We start from the raw sequence: 27,339 nt of genomic DNA, 5'->3' as shown, positions 1-27,339 counted from the left end.
TTATTATTTGGGTTCCATGGAGGGGAGTACCGCGACATAGCTCCCCCTCTAAGTGGGTACGAAGTTATGCGAACACACGACAAGAATACAAAACGAAATGACAAAATATTGGTAGTTCTGGGTGAATCGGCTGATGGTCGTTGTTACGGCATGAAGCAGGCGGAGAAGAATGATCGTTGTTCTTCTAGCATGACGGTCATTCCGAGTAGCGATCCGGATGTGATAAAAATCCCGCGGAACGGCCGCAGTATCGCGTGAGCGATCGACATGCAGAGTATCCCTGCTCGCGATGACATAATGTCCGTAATTGTCCAATCAGTCCTTAGATTTCTTCTGATCTTTCAAAGTTGTGTCACCCAGTCTACAGCAGTGTTCGAGGTGAATATCTACAAAGTATATACAAGGCAGTAAGAGTCCTTCATAAGGAAGGTGTCTAAAGTAAGTCAAAAATTTTGAATCACACTCATACTCAAAGATGTTCAAGACTCACCAGAGAAACGAAAGGACACGAACACAGAATCCCTAGACTCAAGGTAAGGTAAAAAAAGGAACTGTGTACAGCAGAAAGGTACGGTAAAGGCAAGGGTTCATCACTTCCGGAAACGAGTAGGTAACCTGACTTCTCTGCCGGTACGTGTCACGTAGTGTGAAGCGGTCGATGAGACTGGGAGCTCATCGGAAACCCTAGGATCATCCTGGGAACGAACGTACTGCATAGAAGAAGTCGAAGAAGTTAAGAACGTATCGTCTCGAAACGGCAGTGACGTTTCGGCATGACTTGAAAAATCCTCATCAGGGGAAGTGTCCATATAAGCAGGTTTTAATCTGTCAATGGTAACTGTATCAGTGCGACCAGCGATCTCAACGGTAAAGTACTTCTCACAACGATCGATTACACGGTAAGGCCCGTCGTAAGGTGGACGTAACGGTCCCTTCACTGCATCATGTCGTATAAAAACGTGTGAGCATGTGTCAAGGTCAGCGTCCATATAAACAGAGCGTTTGCCATGACGCGGGCGTATGTAAGGAAAATTGTTGACAGAATCACGTAACTGACGCACGTAGTGGGAATTGACAGGACCTACAACGGGGTCTGCAAAAAAATCACCTGGTAAACGAAGGGTGGTGCCAAGTGTGGCTTTAGCAGAAGAAAAACCAAGATCTTCCTTTATCACTGCACGAGTGCCCAGGAGTGCCAATCCGAGGTGGGAGAACCAGTTGTTTGGGTTGGATTGAGCTCTGATGGCAGTTTTGAGTGTGCGATGCACCCTTTCAACTAATCCGTTGCAAGCAGGGTGGTAAGCAGTAGTTGTACGATGATCACACCCAAGGTATTGGCATAGCTCTTTCCACAGGAGAGAGGTGAATTGTCGACCACGGTCAGTGACCATGGTGACAGGGGCGCCAAAGCGTGATACCCAACCCCAGAGAAAGGCATCAGCACATGCACGTGCAGTAATGCTGGTCAACGGTAGGGCTTCGACCCAACGCGTGTGGCGGTCAATAACGGTGAGGAGATACGAATATCCGCTGGACTCAGGTAGTTCTCCAACGATATCAACATGGACATTCGCAAAACGTTTGTCAGGAGTAGGAAAATGAGTTAGAGGCGCCGAGACGTGCCGTTGAATTTTGGCGCGTTGACAAGAGACACATGTCTTAACCCAAGCTTTAATGTCAGCCTTCATGTCAGGCCAAACGTAGCGTTGAGCAATAAGGCGTTGTGTTGATTTGATTCCTCCGTGGTTGAGGTTGTGCAGTTTGTCAAAAACTGTTTGGCGATACGTCGTCGGCAACAGGACTCTAAAGCGTCCAGTTGAGGTATCCCCCTCGATGGAGATGCCGTGTTCAGGTAGGAGTCGTTTTTCCAACGTAAGAGAGGTAGGACTCATACGAAAGTCAGCTAAGGAGGTGTCATCGTGTTGAGCAATGGCCAGGTCACAAAAGTCGAAGTTGATACCATCTTCATAAATGGCATTGACTGCAGCGCGACTGAGACAGTCTGCGACCAAGTTTTCACTACCCTTTAAGTAGCGAACATCAGTGGAGAACTCACTGACGTAGGCCAAGTAACGTAACTGTCGTGCTGTGGCTTTCGCCATCGTTGCGCTGAAAGCTGCAGCTAGCGGACGGTGATCTGTAAAGATTGTGAAATCACGTGACTCAAGGAAATAGGAGAAATGTCGGACGGCGAGGTACATGGCTGTAAGCTCTCTGTCAAAGACACTATACTTCTGTTGAGCTGTATTAAAGAAACGAGAAAAAAACATGAGCGGCTTGGCTTCGCCATCGATGAGTTGTTGAACAACAGCGCCAGCGGCAGTATCTGACGCGTCTGTGACTAGTTGGATGGGAGCACCATGAACGGGGTGAGAGAGTAACGTGACTTTCGCGAGGCTCTGTTTCGCAGTCTCAAAAGCATGCTGCATGATGTCAGTCCAGATCAGAGGTTTCTTTGACGACTTACCAGGCGGTAAGGAAGTGTACAGAGGTTGAAGGATTTCCGCACAGTGTGGTATGAACATGCGGTAGAAGTTGAGCATACCCAGGAAACATCGTAATTGTCTTACGGTGGTGGGTAGAGGAAAGTTCAGGATAGCTGAGACTTTACCAGGAAGCGGCCGTATGCCGCTCGAGTCGAGCTGGTGTCCTAGGAACTTCAGTTCGGGTACCGCAAAGGAACATTTTTCCTTGTTGAGGATGAGACCGTAGTGGTCAAGACGTTTGAACACCTGAGATAGGTGGCGTTTGTGCTCCTCTAAGTCTCGAGAATGGACGAGGACATCGTCAATGTAACAATAGACATAGGGAAGACCCCGCAGCACTTCATCCATGAAGCGCTGAAACGTCTGTGCGGCACCTGAGAGACCCATAGCTGTACGTTTGAAGTTGTAACTCCCCATTGGAGTCACAAGGGTCGTCTTGTGACGATCCTGTTTTGCTATGGGTATCTGGTGGTAGCTCTTCACGAGATCCAGGCTGGAGAAGATAGTGGATCCAGAGAGGTGGTCTACAAAGTCGTGAAGATAGGGTATGCGGTAGGAGTCTTTCGTGGTTTGTTTGTTGAGCAAGCGAAAATCACCCGTGATTCTGTACCGCCCATTTGGCTTGGGTACAAGGTGTACTGGTGTACCGTATGGAGAGTTCGCCGGTTCTATAATGTCCAAGTCAAGGAGCGTCTGCAGTTCCTTGCGAAGACCCTCCAGCTTTTCTGGAGATAGTCGTCGTGCCCGTTGGCACACAGGTGGACCATTGGTAGGAATATAGTGTTCCGTTGTGTGGCGAACTGGACGGTTGAAGTTCTCCAGCTCAAAAACAGAAGGAAACTCTTCCTCTAGGAAAGCTAGTTCAGCAGGAATCTGTGCCGTGCTCGCAGAAGGTGAACAGGCATCAGAATAGAGTTGAACTTCAGAAGCATCAGTAGGTGAAGTAGACAAATCCGTATCAGGAGCAAAGTCAGTACTCGATGCACAGGGATCGGCTGGGGTCGTCTGTAGGAGACGGCCGTTAACAACGTCAGGTGTTAAACAAAAATGACGTAAGAAATCCAGTCCAAGAATGGGAAAATCTACGTCTGCAACGCGGAACGTCCACTCAAATGTGCGGTCAAAATCAAGCGACAAAGTCAATGGTCTTTCGCCAAAAATGTTAACCGCAGTGTGATTAGCTGCGCGTAGACTGGATTGCGGTTCGGAAACGTCGGTATAACGACGCGGCAACAACGAAAAGGTCGATCCTGTATCAACACAAAAGTTAATGTCAGTAAGAGTGTCAAGAATCATGAAAAGAGCGGAATGTGTCGTAGGTCCTGCGGAGCCGAGGCTGCCCACTCGTCCATCCCTCGGCGTTATTCGTTTTTTGGCTTGCCTCTTGGGACCCAAGAGCAAGGTTTTTCACAGCGATGTGCCTTATTACCATATGTGAGGTGGTAATAGCATAAAACACGCCTTGAGTCATTGGACCTCGGTTTGGGTTTGAAGTCGGTGGAGTCCGTAATTTTCGGAGTAGAGGTACTCGGCTCAGAGCGCCTAAAATTCGCAGGCGAGCTCAGTGTAGACATCGAGGTTGTACATGAACGAGAGTCAGAAGAAGCAGTAATGGAGGTTTGGAGCTCCTCCAGGCGGTCCGCGAGTGAAGAAATGCGGTTCTCCAAGTGGAAGTTAATTTCTGGCTGTTTATTGGTATCTTGCGTGGGAGCAGAATTAGATGGCTCTCCCGCAGCAATGATGTCATCTGCTCGTTCGGCGAGCGTTTGAAGATCGTCACCCTTACAGATGGTTAAAAGTTGTCGCACTCCAGGAGGAAGACGGTCAAGAAAAACTATGCGAAGGAGAGGAAAAAAATTCTCAGGAACACGACCGTTTATAGCAACTAACTGACGTAAACGCTTTAAGAGCTCGGTCGGCTTAAGGCCTCGATCTTTGTTACCATGTAAGAACTCGTGAAGTCTCTCCGTAGAAGACTTCATATTTTCGGCAGTGATCAAAGTTTTAAAATTTTCATACGGTAAATCACAATGTACACAATTATCCAAAATTTCTGTCATATCAGCCAATTGCTTAGGATCAAATTTTTGTACGATGCAATCGAACTTATCACGTGAGCTCATGTCAGGGTGCTGCATGAACGCAGATTCACACAATGATAACCATAATTGCACATTGCTATGAGTAAACACAGGTAATTTAAGTTTTTTTGATACTGGTACGTTTGCCGACAAGTTCATAATATTTTGTGCAGCAGTGTGAAAAGCCTCTGTGGCGTTATTATTTGCCTTAGTATTAATGCTACGCACTACGAAATACAGTAAGGTAGTTAAAAATGACGTCACAATAGCCAAAAGTGACACTACAATAACAATAAACTCCATGTTGGTTGAATTAGGCCAAGTTAAGTTACATAAAAAATTGTTGCAACGTTCCAAATCCAATCACGTCGGGGTCACCAATGTCGCCTTTCCGCTTATGGATGGGTTGGGGTCACCAGCTTAGCCCTTTGCTAAGCGCCACACGGTCTACGAAGCAACTGTGATGGAAGTCGCTTCGGCGACGCGACCGTGTAACTGTATAACAATAACTGTGTAGCCTACTTATTACCGTATTCACTGTTCACTGCGTCCAGTAGTTTATTCCACGTTACTGTACATCCAAAGGTTGAGGGTTGTATCTCCAATATATAATCATTACTTTGATACCAGATCCGAAATAAATCGATTATGCATTTAAACATATATCCAGTGCTTGACTGTAATAAGCGACCGTTAAGCAGACGTCCAAAACGAACTAACTTTCTTTTTCAAGTTTTAGAAATAAAAATGGCTTCTTACAAGAGAGGAGCGCATCTCTCATAACGAAGAAACAAACACTACGCTCTCACTAAATCTAACGTCACATTCCAGAACTGTGGAAAAGAGGACCAATCACGTGCTACTACGAGCTGTCTCCCCAGTGATGCACAAAACACATTATTATTTGGGTTCCATGGAGGGGAGTACCGCGACATTAGATTTGATATTTTTGTGATGTCCTGACATAAGACTTCGTTTTGACCAAGTTTGGTCCATGTACTTTATGGGGTGAAATACACCTTCCGAGGGGGTCACATTATGGGAAGTCACTTTGAAGTCATCTTACATCACCTTTCCACCCGAAAATATTGTAAGATTTGATATTTTTGTGATGTCCAGACATAAGACTTCATTTTGACCAAATTTGGTCCATGTACTTTATGGGGTGAAATAAACCTTCCGAGGGGGTCACATTAAGGGAAATCACTTTGAAGGCATCTTACATCACCTTTCCACCCGAAAATATTGTTAGATTTGATATTTTTGTGATGTCCTGACATAAGACTTCGTTTTGACCAACTTTGGTCCATGTACCTTATGGGGTGAAATTAACCCCGCGGGGGGTCACTTTCGGGGGGGTCTTACATCACCTTTCCACTCGAAAATATTGTTAGATTTGATATTTTTGTGATGTCCTGACATAGAACTTCGTTTTCACCAAGTTTGGTCCATGTACCTTATGGGGTGAAATTAACCCCCTTTTTTGGGCTTTTTATGGGGCTCTAGGGACCAGATCCACCCGGTGCGGTCAATCTTCCATACTTTTTGTGAGTGACATGGTTGACCCAGGTAACTTCAAGGGGTCAAACCTTTTGTACCTTATGGGGTGAAATCTTCTGTCGTAGGCTCCCAGGCTATTACTAACGCAGGCCCGGTCACTGAGATTGACAGAGTGAAGTTGATTGATGATTGTTGAAGTCTTGTTGCTGAGAAATTATTCCATCCAATAGTTGCCGCTGAATGGAGAGCAGCCCTTAACGTGCGTTGCTCAAGCGCACACCCCGAGAGTCGAACCAGCGCCGCTACTGATCTTGAAGTTTCTTTGTTCCAGAAGTGACGCGCTAACCAATTGAGCTATCGAGGCGGACAGCATAACCTCCACCGAACATTAGCTGCAACCTGCAAATTCAAGTACATGTAGATGGCATCGAAAATTCCAGGTTTTACGCAAATTTTATCCTGACAAGTATTTTGTAACGTACGGTAACTAACAAGATATAGTACAGTAATAATGTAAAGAATATGAAGACTGCACTGGCAATAAAATTTCAAAAGCTGCTTGGAAATCTACAGTTAGGCTACTTGCATCAGTAATGTCAGGCTACAAACAGAACTTCTACACTGAAGCAAAAAAAACTTTTAAATTCCATTATGAAATTGCTGTTTTAGCGTAGTAGGCTAGCTAATTCATGTGGTGTCTAAGCATAGTAAGTTAGACATTAAAAGTAGCTTATTACCGCATGTAATCACGTTTCTCCATGACAAAAGCTTCTAGTCATTTTTTAGCAAAACTGGAACTAAGGTGTAAAAACACCAACATGGAAACGACATATTTTTCAATTTGTAAGTAGTCGTACTCTTTGCTTGTGGTAGAATGTTGCTACCCACAATTTTAATGTTTAAGCGGAAAAATTATTTTGCCAGAATGACGGTGGTATTATATGGCATAGAAAGAAAAGCATTTTTCAAATTACGATGACTTACAACCTACCCAATTAATGATAAGACCTACGGTATATGTCTGTATAATATGTACTATGTATGTTGTCACAAGGAACAAGAAATGAACTGATTACCACTGTTTATTATTATTATAAAATTCTTGCTTGTAGTTTCTCTCAACTGCATAGATTCAGTAGCAGAACCACTGCTCCCAACACATCAGTTGGAAAAGTTATGAATAGCTAGTTTTAATTTTTTTCAAATATAATAGTTGCGGTAACCTAACAAGTGTAGTACAGTATCTAGCCAACAGTGTTAAATTTATTGATATGGAAAGTGTTAATGGAAGAAAAAAGCCGATTCGGGTGTGGGTGGATGGCTGGTATGTGGTTGTTATTGATTTAAAGTATAAACATTAATGTTTTAATAATTTAACTAAAGGTTTTGTTTGTAGTTTTTGTTGTCTATTGATACCTTTTTCAGACAGTGTATGTGATGTATGTATGTTGAAAGATGAAAGTCCATGCTATATGTACTAATCAAAATTATGAATCAACTGCTTGCAATTATGTTTTTTGTTTACAAAAGTTTGATGCAGGTTACTTTATTTTAAATCCTTTTGTTTGAAGTTTATTTTTCAATCATTTGGATTGAACTTTGAACAGCATTGTACCCATGTGTCTAAAAAAGTTTATTTGAAATTTGAAACTGTATTTTCATTTCTTGTATTTGCAGTTTTGACATGGTTCATTTTGGTCATGCCAATTTGCTGAGGCAAGCTAAAGAATTAGGAGATATTTTAATAGTTGGGGTTCATACCGATGGTAAGAGTATATTTGGTCAGACTCAGATTGCTGTGTTGCCAATAACATAATCAGTAAAACTTGATGATTTTAAACAAGAATTATATATATAATAATTTACTGGCACTGTGATTGAAGCATAATTATGACAAAAACAATTAACAAATTTGACTTATCTAGTATTATAAGATTGTAAAACTTATATATGTTTCTTTTGTTTTTATGGAATTGAATCTATTTATTGAAGCTGCATAGAAATCTCTTGGGTTGCAGGAAACGTTAATTGCAAACATGTAATGCAATCAGTTTTTATTATTAAATTTAGTTGTTAATATCAACCAGACTTTCCTAGTGTGATGGTCAACTCAACATTACAAGTGTTTGTTGATGGTTTTTCCAGAGGAAGTCACCAAAAATAAAGGACCACCTGTGTTTAAAGAAGAGGAGCGCTATAAAATGGTTCGTGCAATTAAGTGGGTTGATGAAGTGGTGGAAAATGCTCCTTATTGTACAACGCTTGAAACCCTTGAAAAGCATAACTGTGATTTTACTGTCCATGGAGGTAAACAATATAGACAATGTAATATTTTGAATATTTGATTGATTGTGGGAGTTTTGTTTTTGTTCTGCTTCTTTGGAATCTAAATCCTGGCAATTTTATACTTGTTGAGACTTTGAACCAATGACACATTGACACAGGCTCATTCAATGAAACTGACATAGTCAATTTTCTACTTTCTGAAGTTTGTTGTCTCTAAGTTTATTTTCTATCTGCAAATTGACCAGTGTTTTGGGTTGTTCCTTAACCATAGTCCTTGTTTTATAGATGATATATCTATAACTGCCTCAGGAGAAGACGCATATCGGATTGTTAAAGATGCAAATATGTACAGGTACATCTTGTCACAAAATTTTCTTTATACATTATTGATGGCTGCATACGTTTTTTTGAAACACATGGTGGTATTTGAGTACGGTAACGCAATTGTTTTGTTAATTTCTTGTATTTTGTACATTTCACCTGCTGCGTATCCTTATATGAATATACAGTATATATAGACATTAGACAAGCATTGTTTTTGCTATCTCTACTTTCATAACAGTAGATTGCTTTTTATTTGCATGCGTTTATATATATAGCAGATAGCTGTTAAAATATTTTTGTCACATTACATCATCTGGATATGTATAACTCTGGTACTTTACTCCTGATTAGATATGAATAGCATTGCGTATTATTCTGTAAATTGTTGGTATCCTACAGTTTGCAGTCCTACTACTTTACGATTTTCTATTCTTTCTCCCCCATATTGTGAACGATAGATGTTTAATTGTTTATATTTTTGAGTCTCTGATTTATTGTTTGTAAATTGGTGGGTGTTGTCATCACAAATCTTCTTACTTTGTATTTTCATACTTTTTAACTATAATTTATTTTGTATCAATAACTACAGTTATCATTACCGTTCTAAAAGAAGTTAAGCCCTACGGCCTACACGACATTGTTAAACTTAAGTTTCTTGTTTAGAGAAGTAAGCAGAACCCAAGGTGTTTCAACAACTGATCTTGTTGGAAGGTTAGTACCGGTAACAGTATTGCTCATGGAATATGTTACCATTGTTATTCATATTATCCAGTTCATCATTTGCTCTTCAGCTCTTCCATACCCATCCCGCTGTCATTTGTCACCGTATCGAGCCATTTCATTTCTTTTTCCAGTGATGTGCTTCTCATAATGTGGTCAAAATATGAAAGTTTCTGTTTGACCATTCTAGCTTCTAGGGATATGTCCGGTTTAGTTTGGTCCAAAATCTGTTGATTTATCACTTTTGCTGTCCAAGGAACACGCAGCATCCTTCTCCAACACCATACCATTGGAAAGTGTCAATCTTTTTTTGTCTGCTTTGTTCATTGTTCATGTTTCACATCCATAAGTTGCAATTAGAAATATATATTATTCTTTTGATCAGCTTTTGATTTGTTTCCAGTTTGACATCTTTGCTCTTCCTAATGCTATTCCTTCCAACTAATGCGTTTCTTCCTGCATTGCATGGTTTTAAATACAGTAGGCTTATTTTTTGATGTGAACATTGTTGTTACGATCTCAAACAGTGAAGTAGTCTTTCTCATTTTCTTGCTAGAAGGTTTTTCTAAATGTACTAAAAAATGAAAACCATTCTTGTGATTTATTGGTTATGCTAAGCGATGTTGAAACCGCATGCGGCAACTTTTGCTGGTTAAGTAGTCAATGCATGACTCTTGTTTAATCACTGAAAGCAATTAAGAACTATTGCCAACAATGGCGTAATTGCATGAAACTAGAAAAGATTATAAAGTGATGAAATGACGGTAAACTAACGTCATGTACATGCAAACGTGGACTGAAGAACCTATTCAGGGTGTTAAAACAGATCTTAGATAGTCAACTTTTCTGGAGGAATACTGCTTAATTAAAATACATTGATTTATATTGTTGTTATTTCAGGATGCTGCTGTTGACGAAAACTCACCATAAGAGATCAGTAAGGTTTTGCTTAACAATATGCAGCAGAGTTTATTTATAGCAATTACAGATAATTACAAACTAACATGAGCCGCCACTATTACTACACTTATGATGCGGTCTCATCTGACTAATGTCTGGACATATAAAAGTCTTCTTAATGTGAGGAACACGCAAATTTTTCAAGCTTGTATATCGTTATCATTCAGTCAAACTACGTGTCGTACCAACGTATTTGTAAATAATCATATTACGAACATTCTGCTGTAGACAAATTGAGTTGTGTGAGCAGCTTCTTTTTTTATTGAAAAGCTTTGACACTCTGCAACGCTAGCGCAATCGTGTTTTTTATCCAACCCAGACTCCGGACCCTACCATACCTACAACCCAGACCCCAACCATACGTCAAAGATCATTCGAATCCCCCATTTAGCTATTTTCCACATCGTTCTTTTCCATTGATTAAATCGATGAAGATTTAAAGCATGTAACATTTGTAACCAACATGAACTAAACATGAATCGTTTTTTAACCATAAAGTACCAACGTTTGAAATGTGCTTCCTTTATTCATTAAATAAATTATTGGCAACATTTTAAACGTTTGAACAAATAGGTTTAAAGAGAAATTATCTTATTAAACTTTTGATAGGGCGAAGATGTACCCGATACTAAGCAAGTCCACAACATACAAAAGGTAAGAGAAAAGGAAATGGTACCACGACAAGTCCTCTAACGGCACTTCGTCAAAAGAGCCAAGATATCAATCGAAACGGCGTCTCGTTTCGGTTCTATTGTACTCCCTGAAGCCATTTTTCAAAAACCACATTTCTGTAAGCTTTGAAGCAGAAGTCATTTTCAATGAAGTGTTTGGTCAGCAGTGGAACTTTCATTGCGGGAATTACTCTCGCTTGCTTGTCGCCGTCCAAAGGTCTTCCACCTGTGAATAGTTTGCTTGTTTATTGTCACCTTGTTAAGCTTTAAATAAACGTTGAATGTAGCGCAAGCCGTCGCTTTTACATTGATTCAACATCTACGGACCTCTCTAGTCAATATTGAAAGAATATCACCCATTTAGGCACAAAAGTGTTGCAATTTGCAGTCTTTATTTGAGGTCAATTAGATTTTTTGTGTTTTTGTTTAATTTATAGATTTGCTGCTCCATGTTCAATTGTTCATTCATTCATTCATAGCTTGTCACGCCAGTGTCGGAGCCAGATAAGAGCATTGTTTGTGATGTTTTTGAGGTCGTTGTCATCACATGAAGGGCTAAGGGGGCAGTTGGTGAGGATGTGCTTCATCGTCTGATTGTCTAGGCCGCAATCACACATTGGGTCAGGAGTCATCTTCCATCGGAAAAGATTGCTTTTATTTCTCCCGACTCCGCAGCGGGCTCTGTTTAGGCAGCACCACTCTCTTCTCTCAAGGGTGGGAGTTTGTTGTAGACTTTCGGAAGGACTTGGGATGGCAGGATGTTGTGTCCTATCGGGCTCAGAGGTCCACATTTCTAGTCGTGCAGCTGTCGCGCTTGTGTGTTCCAATGGGCCGACTTTGATGAAGCTTTTGCGTGACTTGAGTCTTGCTGGAATAAGTTTGTGTTCATAGAGAGGGTGGCGTTGGTCGGATATTTGTTTTACTCTTTCCTTTTTTGTAGTGACTTCTCTTCGGATATGAGGTGGAGCTATAGTTGCTAAGTTATAAAGGTCGGCGATTGGTGTTGGACGGAGTGTGCCAGTTATGATTCTACATGCTTGGTTTAATTCGGAGTCAATTACTTTGGTGTGGCTTGACCTAGCCCATACTGGAGCGCAGTATTCAGCGGTCGAATAACAGAGAGCCAGTGCTGTTTGCTTCAGTGTGTGCTCATCTGCTCCCCAGTTTGAGTTTCCCAGCTTTTGCAAAAGGTTATTGCGAGCAGATAATTTTTTCTTAAGCTTCATTAGGTGTGTCTTATAGGATAGGGTCCTGTCTAGTGTTATGCCAAGGTATACAGGAAAGGGGGTATATTGTAAAGCAGTGTTTTCCCAATTGATTCATTGTTTTTTTTTTTTCAATTTTTCCAATTGTTCATTGATAAATACTGACCCAGACAACAAATTGATCATTTTTTACATTGATTCAACGTTTGCAGACGTTGAATCAATGTAAAAATATTTGATTTGCAGTCTGGATAGTAAAGCAATATGTTACGGTTACATCCAAATTATTCTGACATCCGCGCCCAGTAACTACAACATGATCACAAACAGGCTTTAGGGATTGCCAGCGATGTATTCACACCACTACGCACCCTGTGTCTATTTGAAGAACGCGTTATTTTTAGACCATACGCTTCATTGCGTGAAGCAATTTTGTCCAAACATTACATTTGCTGTTGTAACATCGCGACTAAAGTCCACACTTTTCGCAATGTTTGTGGAGGCTCTTTAAATAATGACTTTTCAAATTCTCCAATGAGGGTACTGTTTTGTTTGACGTAGCCAGAAAAAAAGTTGCCTTTCTATATGGATCTTTATTGCATAATCAAACTATGTAAGAGCAACTGTTTTCTAACTGGGATGACTCTCGTTACACTACGAAGCTCTAATGTAATCTTATCAGTACAAACTGCTGGTTGACAATCTTTCTTGGAAACTTTCTTGCCAACCCATTGCACATTCCTAGATGAGATAATAATCGTAGTGTGATTAAGCGTAAAAGATATATTTTGAAAACACGTCAACCTGTTTAAATGATCTGGTCAAGGCTTGGAAAACAGCAAGAAAGCTTAGAGTACAGGCTCATTTCACAAAGCCTGAGCTTAAACGATAAACGACTCAATGACATAGAAATTATAATTTCCAGGGTCCCAGCGTCCACAGTCCTTGGACAGGCGTGTCGCAGTTCCTCGCCACCACCAACAAAATAGTGCAATTCTCAAGCGGAAAACAGCCAAAGGTGATATTTATATGAACCAGCATGGGAATCAATTTTTTCCTTTAAAAACGCAATGTCTGAAAGTGTATGTACGTTGCGTATGAAGAATTGAAAATGCGTTTGAGCATTAAGTCAAGCAGTATTGGTATTTCTACTAGAACAATACTTTATGACAAAAAATTGCACGTTCAATGAGTCAAGCAATAAAACCAATATTGTTTGTGGTTCTGATTTCTATTTCTATTGCAATACCAGTTGCTCCACAACATATTATGTAGAAAAACATTTTTAATGCAATTTTTGTTGTTGGCTTATCTCAACGCAGACCTTTTCGACCGTGTATAGCCCACTCTTTTTAACCGGCCTTCAAAACAAGGCGTTTTTTTTTGTATTCATTATTTTATCGTGTTGTGTTGGATCAATTCCTGGAAAAAGAGGTTTGTACATTTTTTTCTTAAAAATTTCCCTACTGTTCAGTTTTATAAACTCTTCTTTGTATTGCAGCCTGGTGATAAAATCGTCTACGTCTCTGGTGCTTTTGATTGTTTCCGTATCCTTAAGCGTGCGTGCTGTGTTGCGCAGCAAGCTACCGATGACAACCATATTTATCTTTATCTTTAATAAGTCTTTGTACAGCAATTCAACCGTTTTTACATTGATTCAACGTCTGCAGACAATGTAAAAACGGTTGATGTTTTATCTGAGATCTTATGCTTGATGTTAATTTAGGTTCGATTTCAAGTTGTAACATCATTTAACAAATACGATAATGTGGAAACGTAAACATTTTGTGAATTCACGCATGTACATTATGTCCATCGATACCTTCAAGGACGTATGGTCTGTTTCACAATTTCCCCGCAACGGTAGAAGTAAACTAAAAGCGTTGGGTAAAAAAAATTTGGCTGTTTCTTTCCTCAATGGCTTACTGAAGACATCGGTCATCTTTCCTTCCTGGAGAAAGCTGCATCCCTGGGCGACTTTGTGATCGTTGGAGTACACACCGATCACGTGAGTCATTCACACGGTTTTGGACTGAACATTGAGCTACTCTTGTCTGACAGAGTGACTCGTACACTGCAAAAGCACTTATTAGGATTTCAGGAAATCAATCGTCTTCATTAATATTGTGTCCTTTTACATAATGAGAAGTAGGTTTTCTAAAGTTATCGACTTAAACCGAATTGAATATAATATATTTTCCCAATGTGTTAATACGTATACGACCTTACCATGTATTTGTCTTATTGGCCAGCAGATTGTTTTACATTTATGTTATTTTTAGTTACAAAAACACTTTTTATTTTTATACTCTATTAGTTATGCTCTATAAGTTGTGTTCAAATTTGTATGTGAAATGGTTTAAATTTGAACAATGTGCCAAACAAAAGATATAATTTGAAAAAGCTTTTAGATTTTTAAATGGTTTGTTTTAGCTTCATACCAAATCTTATTTTTACCACGTTAACGTCATGTAAACCGCTCACGCCAACGTGACTTACGTAAAACGTGCGTAACGCTAGCATGACACTAGTTACGTTGACAAGTCCATGTTTGACAGGATGTGAACCGTTATCTGGGAAGCAACTATCCGATCATGAACTTACACGAACGAGTTCTCAGCGTGCTCGCTTGTAAGGTTGGTACTCTTCATGCTTCCAAAATCAGTTGTTTTTACATCGCTTTAACGTCGTTAGACATTGAATTCATGTAACAACAAATATTTGCAACATCGGGGTCAGCAACAAGTCCTTTTTTAAATTGATTCAACGTTTGTAGACGTTAACTCAATCAAACAAAGGACTAGTTTGTTGGCAGGCATGGTGTGGCTAGTTCTACCAGATTACTAAACACAGTTTGCCGGGTTCTTTCGATGTGTCTCTTTACTATGGCCTGTTACTTAATGTTTCACGTTTATCCTCGCAGCCTGCCTATTTGTTGCATTGAATGTAAAGAATTAGGAAATGCGTTAATTTGTGCAAGTCTTCAAGCAACCCTGGTATCCAATCAGAATTACGGGTTACGGGAAGTGCCAAACCCGGTTACACAGCATAATTTTGCAGCTGTTCATTATACAATATAAAAAGATTTTAGCGGGAATTTTACAACAGACCAACTGGTCAAAATGCGTATTTCTTGCAAAAAGTTGGCATGCAGTGATGTAGCTAGAAAGAACATTTTAGGAGGGCAAAGCAACTGTTGTGGAAGGCAAACATTTTAATATTTAAAATGAAGAGTTAGTTCAAAAATATAGCTACTGGATGCAGCCAAACATTTATGAAATGTCATTCAACATACAATACAATGTCATTGAAACGGGTTGTAATAGTATTAAAAATCTATTTTTGAGTGGGCAAGCCAAATTTGGGGGGGGGGCGACTGCTCCCCCCAAGCCCCGTGGCTACGTCCCTGCATGCAGGAAAGAAACTAATTTAATCGCTTTACTTGCAACTGAACTGGTTGTGCAAAGTGCTTTTTTTAAATTTGCGATGCTTATTTTTCACATGTCTTTGTTGTACACATTGGCAATGCACATATCGCTTCTTTGCCGCTTTCCGATTCCTGTAATTCTCTGTTATGGTACAATGCTAATAAGTAACAGCAAAACGTTTTCAAAATTTGCTCAAGTTTCATAGACGTTTTAAGCATCATTTCAGTGCTTTTCTTGAAATCAGTGCATTCTCAGACAATCTCCATACTTTCCGTGGCCCTCAGTTAGGAAACACTTTCCTAACCTCTTTTCTTACACAAACCTTAGCTAGGGATTGTAGATCGTAGGGATGCGAAACTACATCCGCTTTTGGCTTATCCGCAACACTAGAAGGGTTACGTTTTTAGTAATTTACAAAATAATGTACTTTTTATGGGTTATATAAGAAGAGTGAAGTTGGTCTTAAGGTAATTTAAGGTTTTTAGTTGAAAGCAAGCGAGCAGCAAAGCGTAAAAAAATGTAAAATTGGCAATTGACCCTTCTAATGTTGGTGGAACAACGGAGTTGCGCGTCCCGTAATGTACTGTCCCTACCTTAACCCTTGTTCTTTTCCATCCTTAAGTTGTTCTAGATTACAAGAACATGTGAATCCCGTGCTGCACGGGGGGTCTTAAAAACCAGGTTTGCTTTCGGTGATTGAAACTTTCACTAATTTACGACACTTCAAGGATTGACCTCCAACTAATCTGTTCGACCGAAGTTGGACACTGCATACCACCACAACTAATCAATCAATTATAATTGCAGCATGTGGATGAGGTTGTCATCGGAGCGCCGTTCCAAGTCACTACGGAACTGCTGGATCACTTTAAAGTAGGAAGCTTGAATGTTTTTGTGCTTTATTGAAATGAACAAGAATGCTTTTTCAACGTAGTTTTGTAGAGGTTGGTCAAACGGTCAAGTACAAATTAGTGAATTGACAGCATATCACATCAAACAGTCTGATTTGAAAAGGTAGGTCGTTCTTTTATTTGAGCTTGCAAAAGATATTGCCAAGAGGCTGGCGTTGACTTATTTGTCAGGAAAGCAGAACAGCTCAATTGGCGACTTTTCTGGTACTCAAAACTAAACGATTACAATCAAGAAGTCTAACTAAACGCTAAGCGATTACAGCTGCGAGGTATTTTTTCGCAGGTCAACATAGTGGCGCATGGGAATTCCCCTGTATTTGCCGATGAGCATGGTAGCGATCCATACAAAGTGGCAAGAGATAGAGGTGGGTACTGGTAAATGGAAAAGTATGAACGCAATGTGCTTTAACATATCCTAATGAAGACTCGTTGCTTTTTCTTATTTTTTGATAACCATCGATTTCTAACCTGTTTTTCCGCGTAAATTTTGTTCTTGTTTTTTTTGGCACAAAGGGCATGTAGTCAATTTTTATAAGTGGGTCACCTTTACCAATCACCAGCGGAAACAAAACCGAATTTATTTGATATTGGTTATGCTATGTTTTCAGGCATTTTTCAACTAATTGATAGTGGATGTCACCTCACAACACCTCATATTGTCGACCGCATTATAGAACACAGGTAAGAATATCGGACCGTTGTTAAGCTATGATATGGGTACTTTGTTTGCGACAAAAGAATAGTGCTTAAGGTAGAGTCGATCTGCAAACTGTGTGAGTTTGTTAAGCAGAAAAAAAGGTCTATGTTTTATTGTTTATAATAATTGTTCAAATGAAATAATATCTGAAAAAAAATCCAGAGGTTTATGTCCCACAGAGGGAGGCCAAGAAGATTACTTGCCGAAGCCTTTGAACGGGCACTGTTTAAAACATGAAGGCATGCTCTGGAAAATGATTCTGTTGTGACAGATTGTCAAGGCCGGGATTGTACGCGGCGGTTTTACTGTAGAGAGAATGATAACACGTCGGCTGCTTGAAAACTTTTCTAATACTTAATACTGTATATGTATAAGTTATTTTGGCAGCCGATTGTAGCATCGAATAGACAGCGATAGACACGTGTTTCGCCCATGAGGCTGAGCTCATCAGTATCGCACCGTATTCTTGCCACTTGAGTAATCGACCGCCGCTTTACCAGTCAGTTTAACTCTTATCTTTGTGGAAAGAAAGAGCCAACAAAACCTTTCTTCAGAACGCCTTTCTTCACACTGTATATGTATTTATTTTTAAAATTTGGAGTGCCTCCACTTTTCTGTGAGAGCACTTTTATATGAAGTCCATTCCAACGTTCACACAGCTGTCGCGTTTCATGAAAGCGTGCAGCCATGTGTGCCTAGGCAAAGCTTGAAGAATAAGCTGGCTTTCTTGTTTTTTTTTGCTTAATCTTTATCGTCATAACTTGGAGGAAAAAAAGGAGATACAGTATAACACAATTTTTTCTCTTTTTAGGGCGAGGTACTCGCAACGTAATAAAGCCAAGGAAGCAAAAGAGATGGCGGCCTTCAAACTTTTAAGTAATGGACAAGCACTAAATGAAGACCCTGAGCAATAGAGATATTCAAAGCGCATACTTTCTTGTTTCAATATTCCATAAGCGGATTTTACTTTTTTCCAAATAGAATTTATTTTGAACGTTTCATTGTCGTTTCTATATTCTGATTTTATTATTGTTGGTAGTTGTGGAAATCAAGATTATTCCGCCATTTTGGTTTCGAGGGCAGGGAACGTTAAACAAAAGCGTTGCCAGATGATTGATGTTCTAGCTCAATACTATTTTAACTTGTTATTCTATTTTGTGCAAAAATAGCGTTTATCGAAAAGAGTTTATTAGTTGTAGTTTGATAAAAATAATGCTTAATCTACGAATATAAGCAGTAGGGTCCAGGAGGTACTTTGGGACCCGATCCCGGTATGATTTTAAGGGCCCACAACATTTCCAGGTGACCTGGCAAATTGAAAAAAACACCACGCACTTGAAATATAACCTGTTTGCGTTGGGTCTATAATTTTTTGTAGACAAACCACCTTTTCCTCTATGATTTTACTGGTATTGTCACCTTACCTTTTTATCTTTTGATGGTGGGCCCGAAATCTTATTGGTACCGGAGTCAAATTATTCTTTCAACGGCCCTGTATGCGAGAGTTGTAAAATCCTACATCGCTAGTGTAATACAAGTAGAGAAGATATTTTCGAATTTTCCTGTTGGTTTGAAAGAGGTAGAGCTGCTTTTTTCTAACGCTTTGTGAAACTGTGCTGTTTTCCATCATTACACTGATGCAGTTTGATATATAGAACTATATTTTTGACATGCGCGTGTGAAAAGTTACGTGTATTGATTAAGTGAGTTTATATCCTTATTCCAACAAAAACTATCTTTTTTACGTTACTTTACGTTAGCAGACGTTTAAAAAGACAGTTTTTGTATACTTGGAAGGGCTATATGGCATACGCTGAATTATTTTTTGCTTGGATTTTAGTAGATTGAAGTGGTATTAAGCAAATGCTTGTGCCAAAAATTTCTCAACAACTCACTGGCACATATCAACCCGGCCATTCGTGAAACTTTTACACGTTATACAATTCCATATGAAATTCTCTGTCTCAACAGGTCTCTGCAACCTCTCAGACAAATAAAAATGTTGTGCACAGCTCGGTTCTGCTGACTGTTTAATTATATTAGCAAAAAAAAAAAACAACAACAAACAGCTACCAAATGAATCCTCTTTGCCCTGTTTTGATGTAAATGAGGTAGATTTTTCTCGCTGGATAGTAGTCAACCACTCCGTGATTAAATATCTAAGCAACTAAAAAGTTATTCAACTGAATAGTATGCGAGATAAAGAGCTGTGCTTGACAAGATTGTGAATTTCAAGAAGGATGTTGTACCTGAAACACTGAATTAACGCCCGTGGCTTTTTACTTACCAGTGCCGGTCCTATACAAAATATTTGAGCAACGACATTATACCAATGACATTATAAGCCTGTTACAGTACTTTTGCGTATATTTAAAAACTTTGAAGGCAATATTTATTTTTTCTTGTACTAAAAGATCCAACAAACGTGCTGTGTTTTCTTCATTTTAGGTATCTTGGTATATTAAGGAACGTAAATGACTTAGACAGAGGACTGAATTGCCACTTTTGGTGCGCTTAAAAAACCGTTGGGCCTTTTTTACTTGATGCATTTTCGTTGGGAAATATCAAAATAACTTTTTGTTGCTATTCAAATTATACTAGATCCTACTTTTGAATAAAATAAACTTTGATAACATAACGACTTCATGTAAGTTACTTGATTTTGCTTCGCTAAGCATTGTGCTTGGATGTTAGCACTGTTTTGTTGTGTCATTTTTATTCATTGTCTTTTCATCAATGTATGATTTTATTTATGCTCCATGAACAATGTCTTGCATGTGTCAACGTTTGAGTTTTGTCGTTGTTTGTTTAATTTTGAAAAATAATAATTATTAACAAATTTTTTTCTTGTAAATGTTTGTAGTACCGGATGATGGATGCTAGAACGTCAGCGGAACCGTACTGCAGCATTGTGAGGCTACCACAGTAGTGTTATATCTACCGCTTCATTGGAAAGTAAGATAGAAGTAACCGATACAATGGCAACCGATACAATTGACAACTCACCTAAGCTTAGTCTAATGTGAAGGCTACGGAATGTAAATAGAACAAGTGTGAGGATTCGTAGCCTATCTCTTGGCCACAAACTATCCTCGACCAACGATCGAGAAACTGCAGTACCGCAACACCAAATCGGTTTAGGCTGGGCAGCACTTAAAATACGAAAAGATTTTAACCTCCAATGGACTAATTTAACCTCCTAATCAAACTAGAATCAAAAACTTTCAATACTTACACTTACGTTCTACCAGTCGTGCTATTAGCTACAGTCTAAAATGCGTAAATTGAACGTTTACAACAATGAAAAACTCACCATTTTCTAAAATCACATCACAAAAAACTTGACCAACTAAAGGCTACTTGACCAGGCCCGTAACTAGCTTGGAGCAGCAGGGGGGGCAAAAAGTATTCTAGAGGGGGCCCAACTTTTACTTTCCGTATCATGTACGAAAACGACGTTTGTACACAATGTGGGTATATTTACGCAAGAACATTAATCGTAGGCCTAATAGCCTACAACGTTTACATTAAACTAGTTTATCATAGAACCAGTCAGTGGCGTAGCCAGGCATTTTGAAAGGGGGTGGGGTTGACGGGCAAAGACCGACGGCGTCTTCGCCAAAGGCGACACCCAGCAGCGGGGGGTCTGGGGGGCCTCCCCCAGAAAATTTTGAAAAATTACTATGAATTTGGTGCATTCTGAAAGCATTTTCAACAAACATGTGGGTATAAATATTCCTGTAAAATGGTGCTGTCCGGTGGCATAGCAAAAGGATAAGATCATGTTTTCTAGGGCATTTTTCGGTAATAAAGCTAAGTCTCTATGATTTTTTGTTGCTAATTCCTGGCTGAGATATTTGAATGTTTGGTATTGGCAAAACTCGCTCTTTTAATGCAGTTTCGTTTAAAATTAGGCAAACTTTGTTTTAGAGACAACATTCTACCACACCCTTAAACACACAATGTTTACAATTAAATAACACAAGAAAATTGAGTATAAAACTGAAAAGTCAGCGAACAGAGCTAATTAACATAATTTTTTCCAGGGGGTGCCAACATTTTTGCAGGGGGGGCTTCGCCTCCCCTGCGCCCCCTAGTTACGGGCCTGTACTTGACCGCATGAAAATATAAGCCCTATTGACTGTAACGAAGCTAAACCGATTGCAGGAACAATAAAATTAAAAGTTCTGAAACTGTTCAGCCATAGCCTACACAATAGGGATGATATAGAGGTCCAGGGGTAGGCTACCTACTTTTTAAGGGCATGTAATCTTTCCAAGAAGCTCGCGAAGTTGAAGAAATCACGACGTATACTTTTCGTTTTAGAAGTGTCTTGATTTGGGGTCCAAGAATCTATTCTGATCGGTACCGGGCCCAAATTATCCTTTCAACGGGCTTGGCCATACTAAAACCAGCTAAAACATCAAAATAAGGAATCAACATGATGTGCATAGTCTACAAGGCAAAGTCAACTCAACGGAAAGAGAAAACGAGGCATACCGCCAAGACGATGGTATTACAACATCCAGGCATGGACCGCACCCAGTCAAGCGACGTGGGCGAGCTAGTTCAAAACCGTGACTCATGGAAACAGAGAACACATGTTGATGTGCATCTGCTTCAAGCGGAGATGGCGTGTGAATGAAATATATTCTCTAATTTTTTTTTCATGTGGGCATCACTGAACGATGGTTGCCACTTGTCACAATTTCAAATACAATTATACAAATATCTAAGTAGGCTAATGTTTATGTCTGAGTGTTGAGAGGTTCTATACCAGACTTGTTGGCTTTAGTTATCACTAGGGCAAGTTTTTGTTGCACTAAAAACATGAGAAAGTTGCACTTAATTTTAACAAAAGTTGCAATAAAAAGTTGCATTTATTTATTTACCTTTTTACCATTCATTTACTTCGAAAGACTAGACACAACCTGTTTCCGTTTATGCGAGCTTGGCCAAAAGCCAAGTCATACTTCCACTTCTAATTTAGTTCGGGCGCTGTCGTGCTTGGCTGAGGTTGTTGAACTTCTAGCTTGCAAGCAAACTGTTGCGTCATAGATAACATTGAGATGCAGCTAATCCATCACATAGCTTTTGTTGTGCAAATCAAAGAGAATAGAACCATACTGTACTAGAAACAGTTTTATAGCATGTTTTTTAAATCATTCCTTTACATTTTGCTCAATACTTGATAAAAGTTGCAGTAAAAAGTTGCATGAAAAATAGAAAAAAGTTGCAAAAAGTTGCAATATAAAATTCCTACAAACAGCTTAAAACATCATACTACATAAATTCTGAGTATTTAGGAAGCTGCCGGTGGCTGTAAAAAAAAGTTGCAAAAACTTGCCCTAGTTATCACTTATCATCTATTTCATATGTTGTGAAAGATTCGAGTTTTATTAAGGTAGTCAAATAATCTGGTTAGATGAACCTACAAGTTTACTTTCAAGTGTCTTAGTCTATTTTTTATAAATATGTTTCTATGGCCTACCGGTACTTGATGTATGTATAAATATAATAGGCTATGAGGTCATTTAATTTGCAATGACTATAGTTACCATATATTGTAACCATATCCTCGGAGACTATGGTCCCCTCATAATTCAAGCATGAAGCTTGCTGTTTTCTTTTATCGGTTCTTCACCTATACCAGATTTAATAGCCTCATATTTTATCTCGATATTGCTGTGTTTAGTACGTTGATAGTCTATAGACCTAAGTTGAGCACATCTCACATGATCTCAGATCTGAACATTGTCTTTGGCAAACTTGATTTAAACTCGAAACTGCTGATTGTTATTATAATTAAAATGATTCAATATTTTTTATTCACTACAAGAGTATTGCATATATTTTGAATGTTGATTGATGTAGCCTTGCTCTACTTCTAAATGCATTCAAGGCCAGGATTGACAATCACTGGCGCAGTGACCCTTTACCTTGGAATCATCTTATGTCATATTATATTAGGTTACAGTACTGTTGTGCTATGCAATTTTCATATATGACAATAACTGCAGACAACATGCCACTGTTTTGCCCTTAAGGTTCCTTAGTGCAGTAAATTGTACACCAGACAAGAGCGCGTTATTACTATATATATAATATAAGTAATGCAGCTTCCATTTGCGGTACACAAGAAACAACATTTGGGTACTTTCACCCATCTTGCAAAAGTACTCAAACGACTGGAGCTGTGAGCTATGTGCATTGTGCAATGCAACTGCAAGATGTCTGCTAGCAAAGTGCTCAATTGGCGAACCAAGAGCGTTATATGACAATGTTTTTTTTACATGTTGTGCTCTCATGATTGTCTCTTACGAAGGTTTATTTATGATATGTTATCATATTATATTATTAATTGTTATTAGTTATGAATATTTGTACTCATAGGCGCCTGTGGCGTGGGCCGTGGGAGCCTAGCCCCCACGCATATTTCTGCATGGGAGCAACTTTTTATGCTGCATTGATACATAAAACAATAGATGAACTAGCGATCGGCAGCAGGAAAACATTTTTAAATGCAAACCGCAACAGCTTTGCGATAAATAATCACTAGAACGAGTAGCGATGCTACAATCCCACCCCAGACAAAAAAATGACTGATTTTGCTGCCTGAGACATAGGAAAAATCTACCATTTTGCATCGATTCAATGTCATCAGATGTTGAATGCACCCAAAAACAATATAATTTGCTATGTTGACGCAGCGTGCGTTTAGCTTAATGCGCTTGCAAACAGAGTCGATGTTGCTTTCGAAAGTCGAAACCTCTGCAAAGAATTGTCGCGGCAGTGAAGAGTGAATCGCTTGCTGTGAAAATGAACTTGAAGTCTCGCCCCGAGGTAACTACTAACCAACGCAACAAGGGCTGGTACAAACCACATTGCGCACACGCGGCATAATCAACACAACCATGGACTCGCGCAAACTGCATGGCGCACACACGACCGTTGCCATAGAAATCTGATCAAAGGTGGGGAATATGCGCATCTTTTGTTTCATCTGCAACACGAAAACGGGCGTATTACAACGAATTGAAACTTGAAAGCTGGTCAGCGATAAGTTACGATATTGTAGTGAAAAGGGAGCAATGTCAAGTCGAAAACTTAATCAAACGTCTCTCCGTAACTATTTTTCAAGGGCTGTTTACGGATGTCAGCAACTTTTAAATTTATTCAAGGTGGCCTGCTATTGAATTGATGTAAACATGAATGATTTTACTTTCAACAGGTATATTTTCAAGCATATGATCAAGTTAGTATTTTCATTCCATTTACAGCATACATTTTTTTATACCTTAGTAAACCTTTTTGTCTCTTGTTTCATGCTAACAAATCTAGTTCGTTGCTAAACTTTATGTTGTGCTTAGTAGGGTTGCCAGATTGGGCGCTTTTACGCCCAATTGGGCTACTTTTGATTTCTCTAGGCGCCAAAAATTCGCGTTGGACGCGCTTGTTTAGTTGGCGCCCAATTGGGCTACTTTTTTTAAAAAATATAATATAACTCTTAATGTGAAAATATTGTATCATGTTTAAGATGTTTACCTAATTTGTAGTTATTTTATTGAGGAGCAGCGTTTTTGGAGGCCTAGGTAAGGCAGGGTTACCAATTTGGTATATACGTATAAAGATGCCAATTTTCAAAAATGTGCATGTTTAGGCTTTAATATCTGGCAATCCTGGCACCTTAAGTGATCCAGGTTTTCATGAAAATGCAGTTGACATCAGTTCAGTTTGTTTTTATTTCTGACGATCACAACGAAAAACAATATATTTCAAACATAGCAAGGGTCTAGAAAAAGGTAGAAGCAACAAAGAACGGACGCTATAACGTGCATGACGCCAAAGCAGGACAATCAGTTATAGCATGGTCGCAACACCTTAATAAAGTTTTTACAAATGTAGAAAGATGAGAAAAGAAAGGCTACTGAAACTTTTTTTAACAATTTATATGAGTAAAAAAAACAAGACAAAAAGATAGTTTCTACGATGATCGACCATGGTGGGTTATCGAAACTGTTGATGGTCTTGAGGGGAACACTCTTGATGCGTTAGCTCATCACGAAAAGCAATTAAACCATTTTTTGTGTTGCTTGGTGTGGAACCAGTACTTGTTTGTAGTTATTCAAACAGTTGAGTGAATGCATGGTTGCCAATCTGTCTGAAAGATGTGAAGAACTGGAAAAACACTTATAATTTAGGACTGATGATCAATGGTTCTTGAAGAATTTTGTATAATAGCCTATCTCTTTGCTTGGGCTCCATTTTAGAACCCCAAAGAAAACTGGGCTACTTTTTGAAGAAGCTTGGGCTTTTTTTATATTAACCTCTGGCAACCCTAGTGCTTAGCTTAAAGAGTCGCAGTCCATCAACTGCTGGCCAACGCAGACGCATAGCATGTGTTTTGGTCGAGTTTTGTTTATAATAATTAACGGTAGGTCGAACGTAGCGATAACTTCGAGTGTGGCAATAAAAGTAATCCTAGTGTGACGACATAATTACATCATCCATCTATATTATGTGACATTTTGCTGAATTTACGTTGCTGCTGATGAAACACATTTTTGTCCCCACGGCCAAAAAAATAGTTAGGCGCCTATGTTTGTACTCATGGTGTTAACCTAATTTGTAGCTGTTAACCTAATTCGACAGCAACTGCATCATGTACATCAGAAAGATGAAAAAACACCTCATTGCTTACAACATTTAATATACATGTATTATTATTAAATTATCACTTATTGGTAGTCAGCCTGGCTTATGGGTAATTTGGCAGGACTGATTGGTAAATTGGTTCGACTTATATGTGATTCAATGTGACTTGTGGGTAATTTAACTGACAGTGACTTGTAAGTACTTTGGCAAACTTAGACTACGGGTAATTTGATGTGACTTACGAGTACTGATGGGCAATTCGACCAGACTTATGGGTAATTTGTGGGGCTCCTTTTTATGTTTAAAACAGTATTAAAAATGTGATGCTCACAATGAAACTGTTTTTTGTATCAAATTATTTATGCAACAATGTCTGTTTGACATTCACTTGTGATTTTTCAGCAAGTGCTGCCTACCATTTACTAAAAGTTTATATAAATCTTATTTACCAGTCCTAACTTGTTAAAAGTGCCATATCAAAAAGCTACTACAACCAGTTTTGACTTAAATTGGTTTGGTTGTGAAGCTTTATTCTTGGATTGAAAAGCCTTTAAAAGTTTATTTCTTGCAGTTCCATTATAGGCTTTCCAATCACTTGATGCAAAGGTACCCGGACATTTTGCCGAAAGACATTTTGCCGAAAGACATTTTGCCGAAACCCATTTTGCCAAATGGACATTTTGCCGAAACTCATTTTGCCGAAAGGACTAAATGCCGAATGGACAAATTGCCGAAATTATACAAATGCATTTTATGCATTATCATAACCTAATAACACATAAATGTCATTCACAAACAGATTTCACTCACAAATTATGTGCGACAGCGCGTAAGTATCCGACAGAAGTGTTATATGTATAAGCGAACGTCTAATACTGATCTCCAAAACCTGTGGAGACTGTATAGCCTATACTTATAGATGAGACTTGGTGTCACTTCAAACTAATACTGATTTCCAAAAACTGTGGATACTGTATATAAAGCAATTTTTAGGCAAACAACAGTAGCAAAGTAATTACTACAGTATTTCAAAGCCACTGCTTGCATGGTAACGAGACTTGGTGTCACTTCAAAATAATTATCAGTTCAAAGGCATTGCTTGCATAGCAATGAGACTTGCAACTTGGTGTCACTTCAAAATAATTACCAGTTCAAAGGCACTGCTTGCATAGTAACGAGACTTGGTGTTGCTTCAAAGTAATTTTTAGGCAAACAAACAGTAGCAAAGTGATTCTATTTCAAAAGCACTGCTTGCATAGTAACGAGACTTTGTGTCACTTCAAGGAAATTTTTTTTCCAAATTGTTTCGGCAATTTGTCCATTCGGCAATTAGTCCTTTTGGCAATTAGTCTGTTCGGCAATTAGTCCTTTAGGCAATTTGTCCATTCGGCATAATGTCCTTTCGGCAAAATGTC

At 39.1% G+C, this 27,339-nt stretch overlaps 1 protein-coding gene across 1 annotated transcript; it reads left to right on the top strand.

Moving 5' to 3' along the window:
• Positions 1 to 7,184: 7,184 nt before the first annotated feature.
• On the top strand, positions 7,185 to 20,102 carry LOC145771742 (ethanolamine-phosphate cytidylyltransferase-like). Its single transcript, XM_082583472.1, has 15 exons — positions 7,185 to 7,391; positions 7,745 to 7,833; positions 8,213 to 8,374; positions 8,639 to 8,705; positions 9,341 to 9,388; positions 10,298 to 10,334; positions 10,967 to 11,011; positions 13,159 to 13,251; positions 13,735 to 13,780; positions 14,165 to 14,241; positions 14,792 to 14,869; positions 16,469 to 16,534; positions 16,856 to 16,937; positions 17,181 to 17,253; positions 18,081 to 20,102. Exons 1-15 carry the CDS (start codon positions 7,339 to 7,341, stop codon positions 18,181 to 18,183), a joined length of 1,119 nt encoding a protein of 372 aa, XP_082439598.1. The 5' UTR covers positions 7,185 to 7,338; the 3' UTR covers positions 18,184 to 20,102.
• Positions 20,103 to 27,339: the final 7,237 nt, after the last annotated feature.

Source organism: Aplidium turbinatum, chromosome 6, assembly GCF_918807975.1.
Source record: "Aplidium turbinatum chromosome 6, kaAplTurb1.1, whole genome shotgun sequence".
Classification (NCBI taxonomy): domain Eukaryota; kingdom Metazoa; phylum Chordata; class Ascidiacea; order Aplousobranchia; family Polyclinidae; genus Aplidium; species Aplidium turbinatum.
The sequence above is the reverse complement of the archived record's forward strand: the minus strand, read 5'-3'. Positions and strand labels throughout refer to the sequence as shown.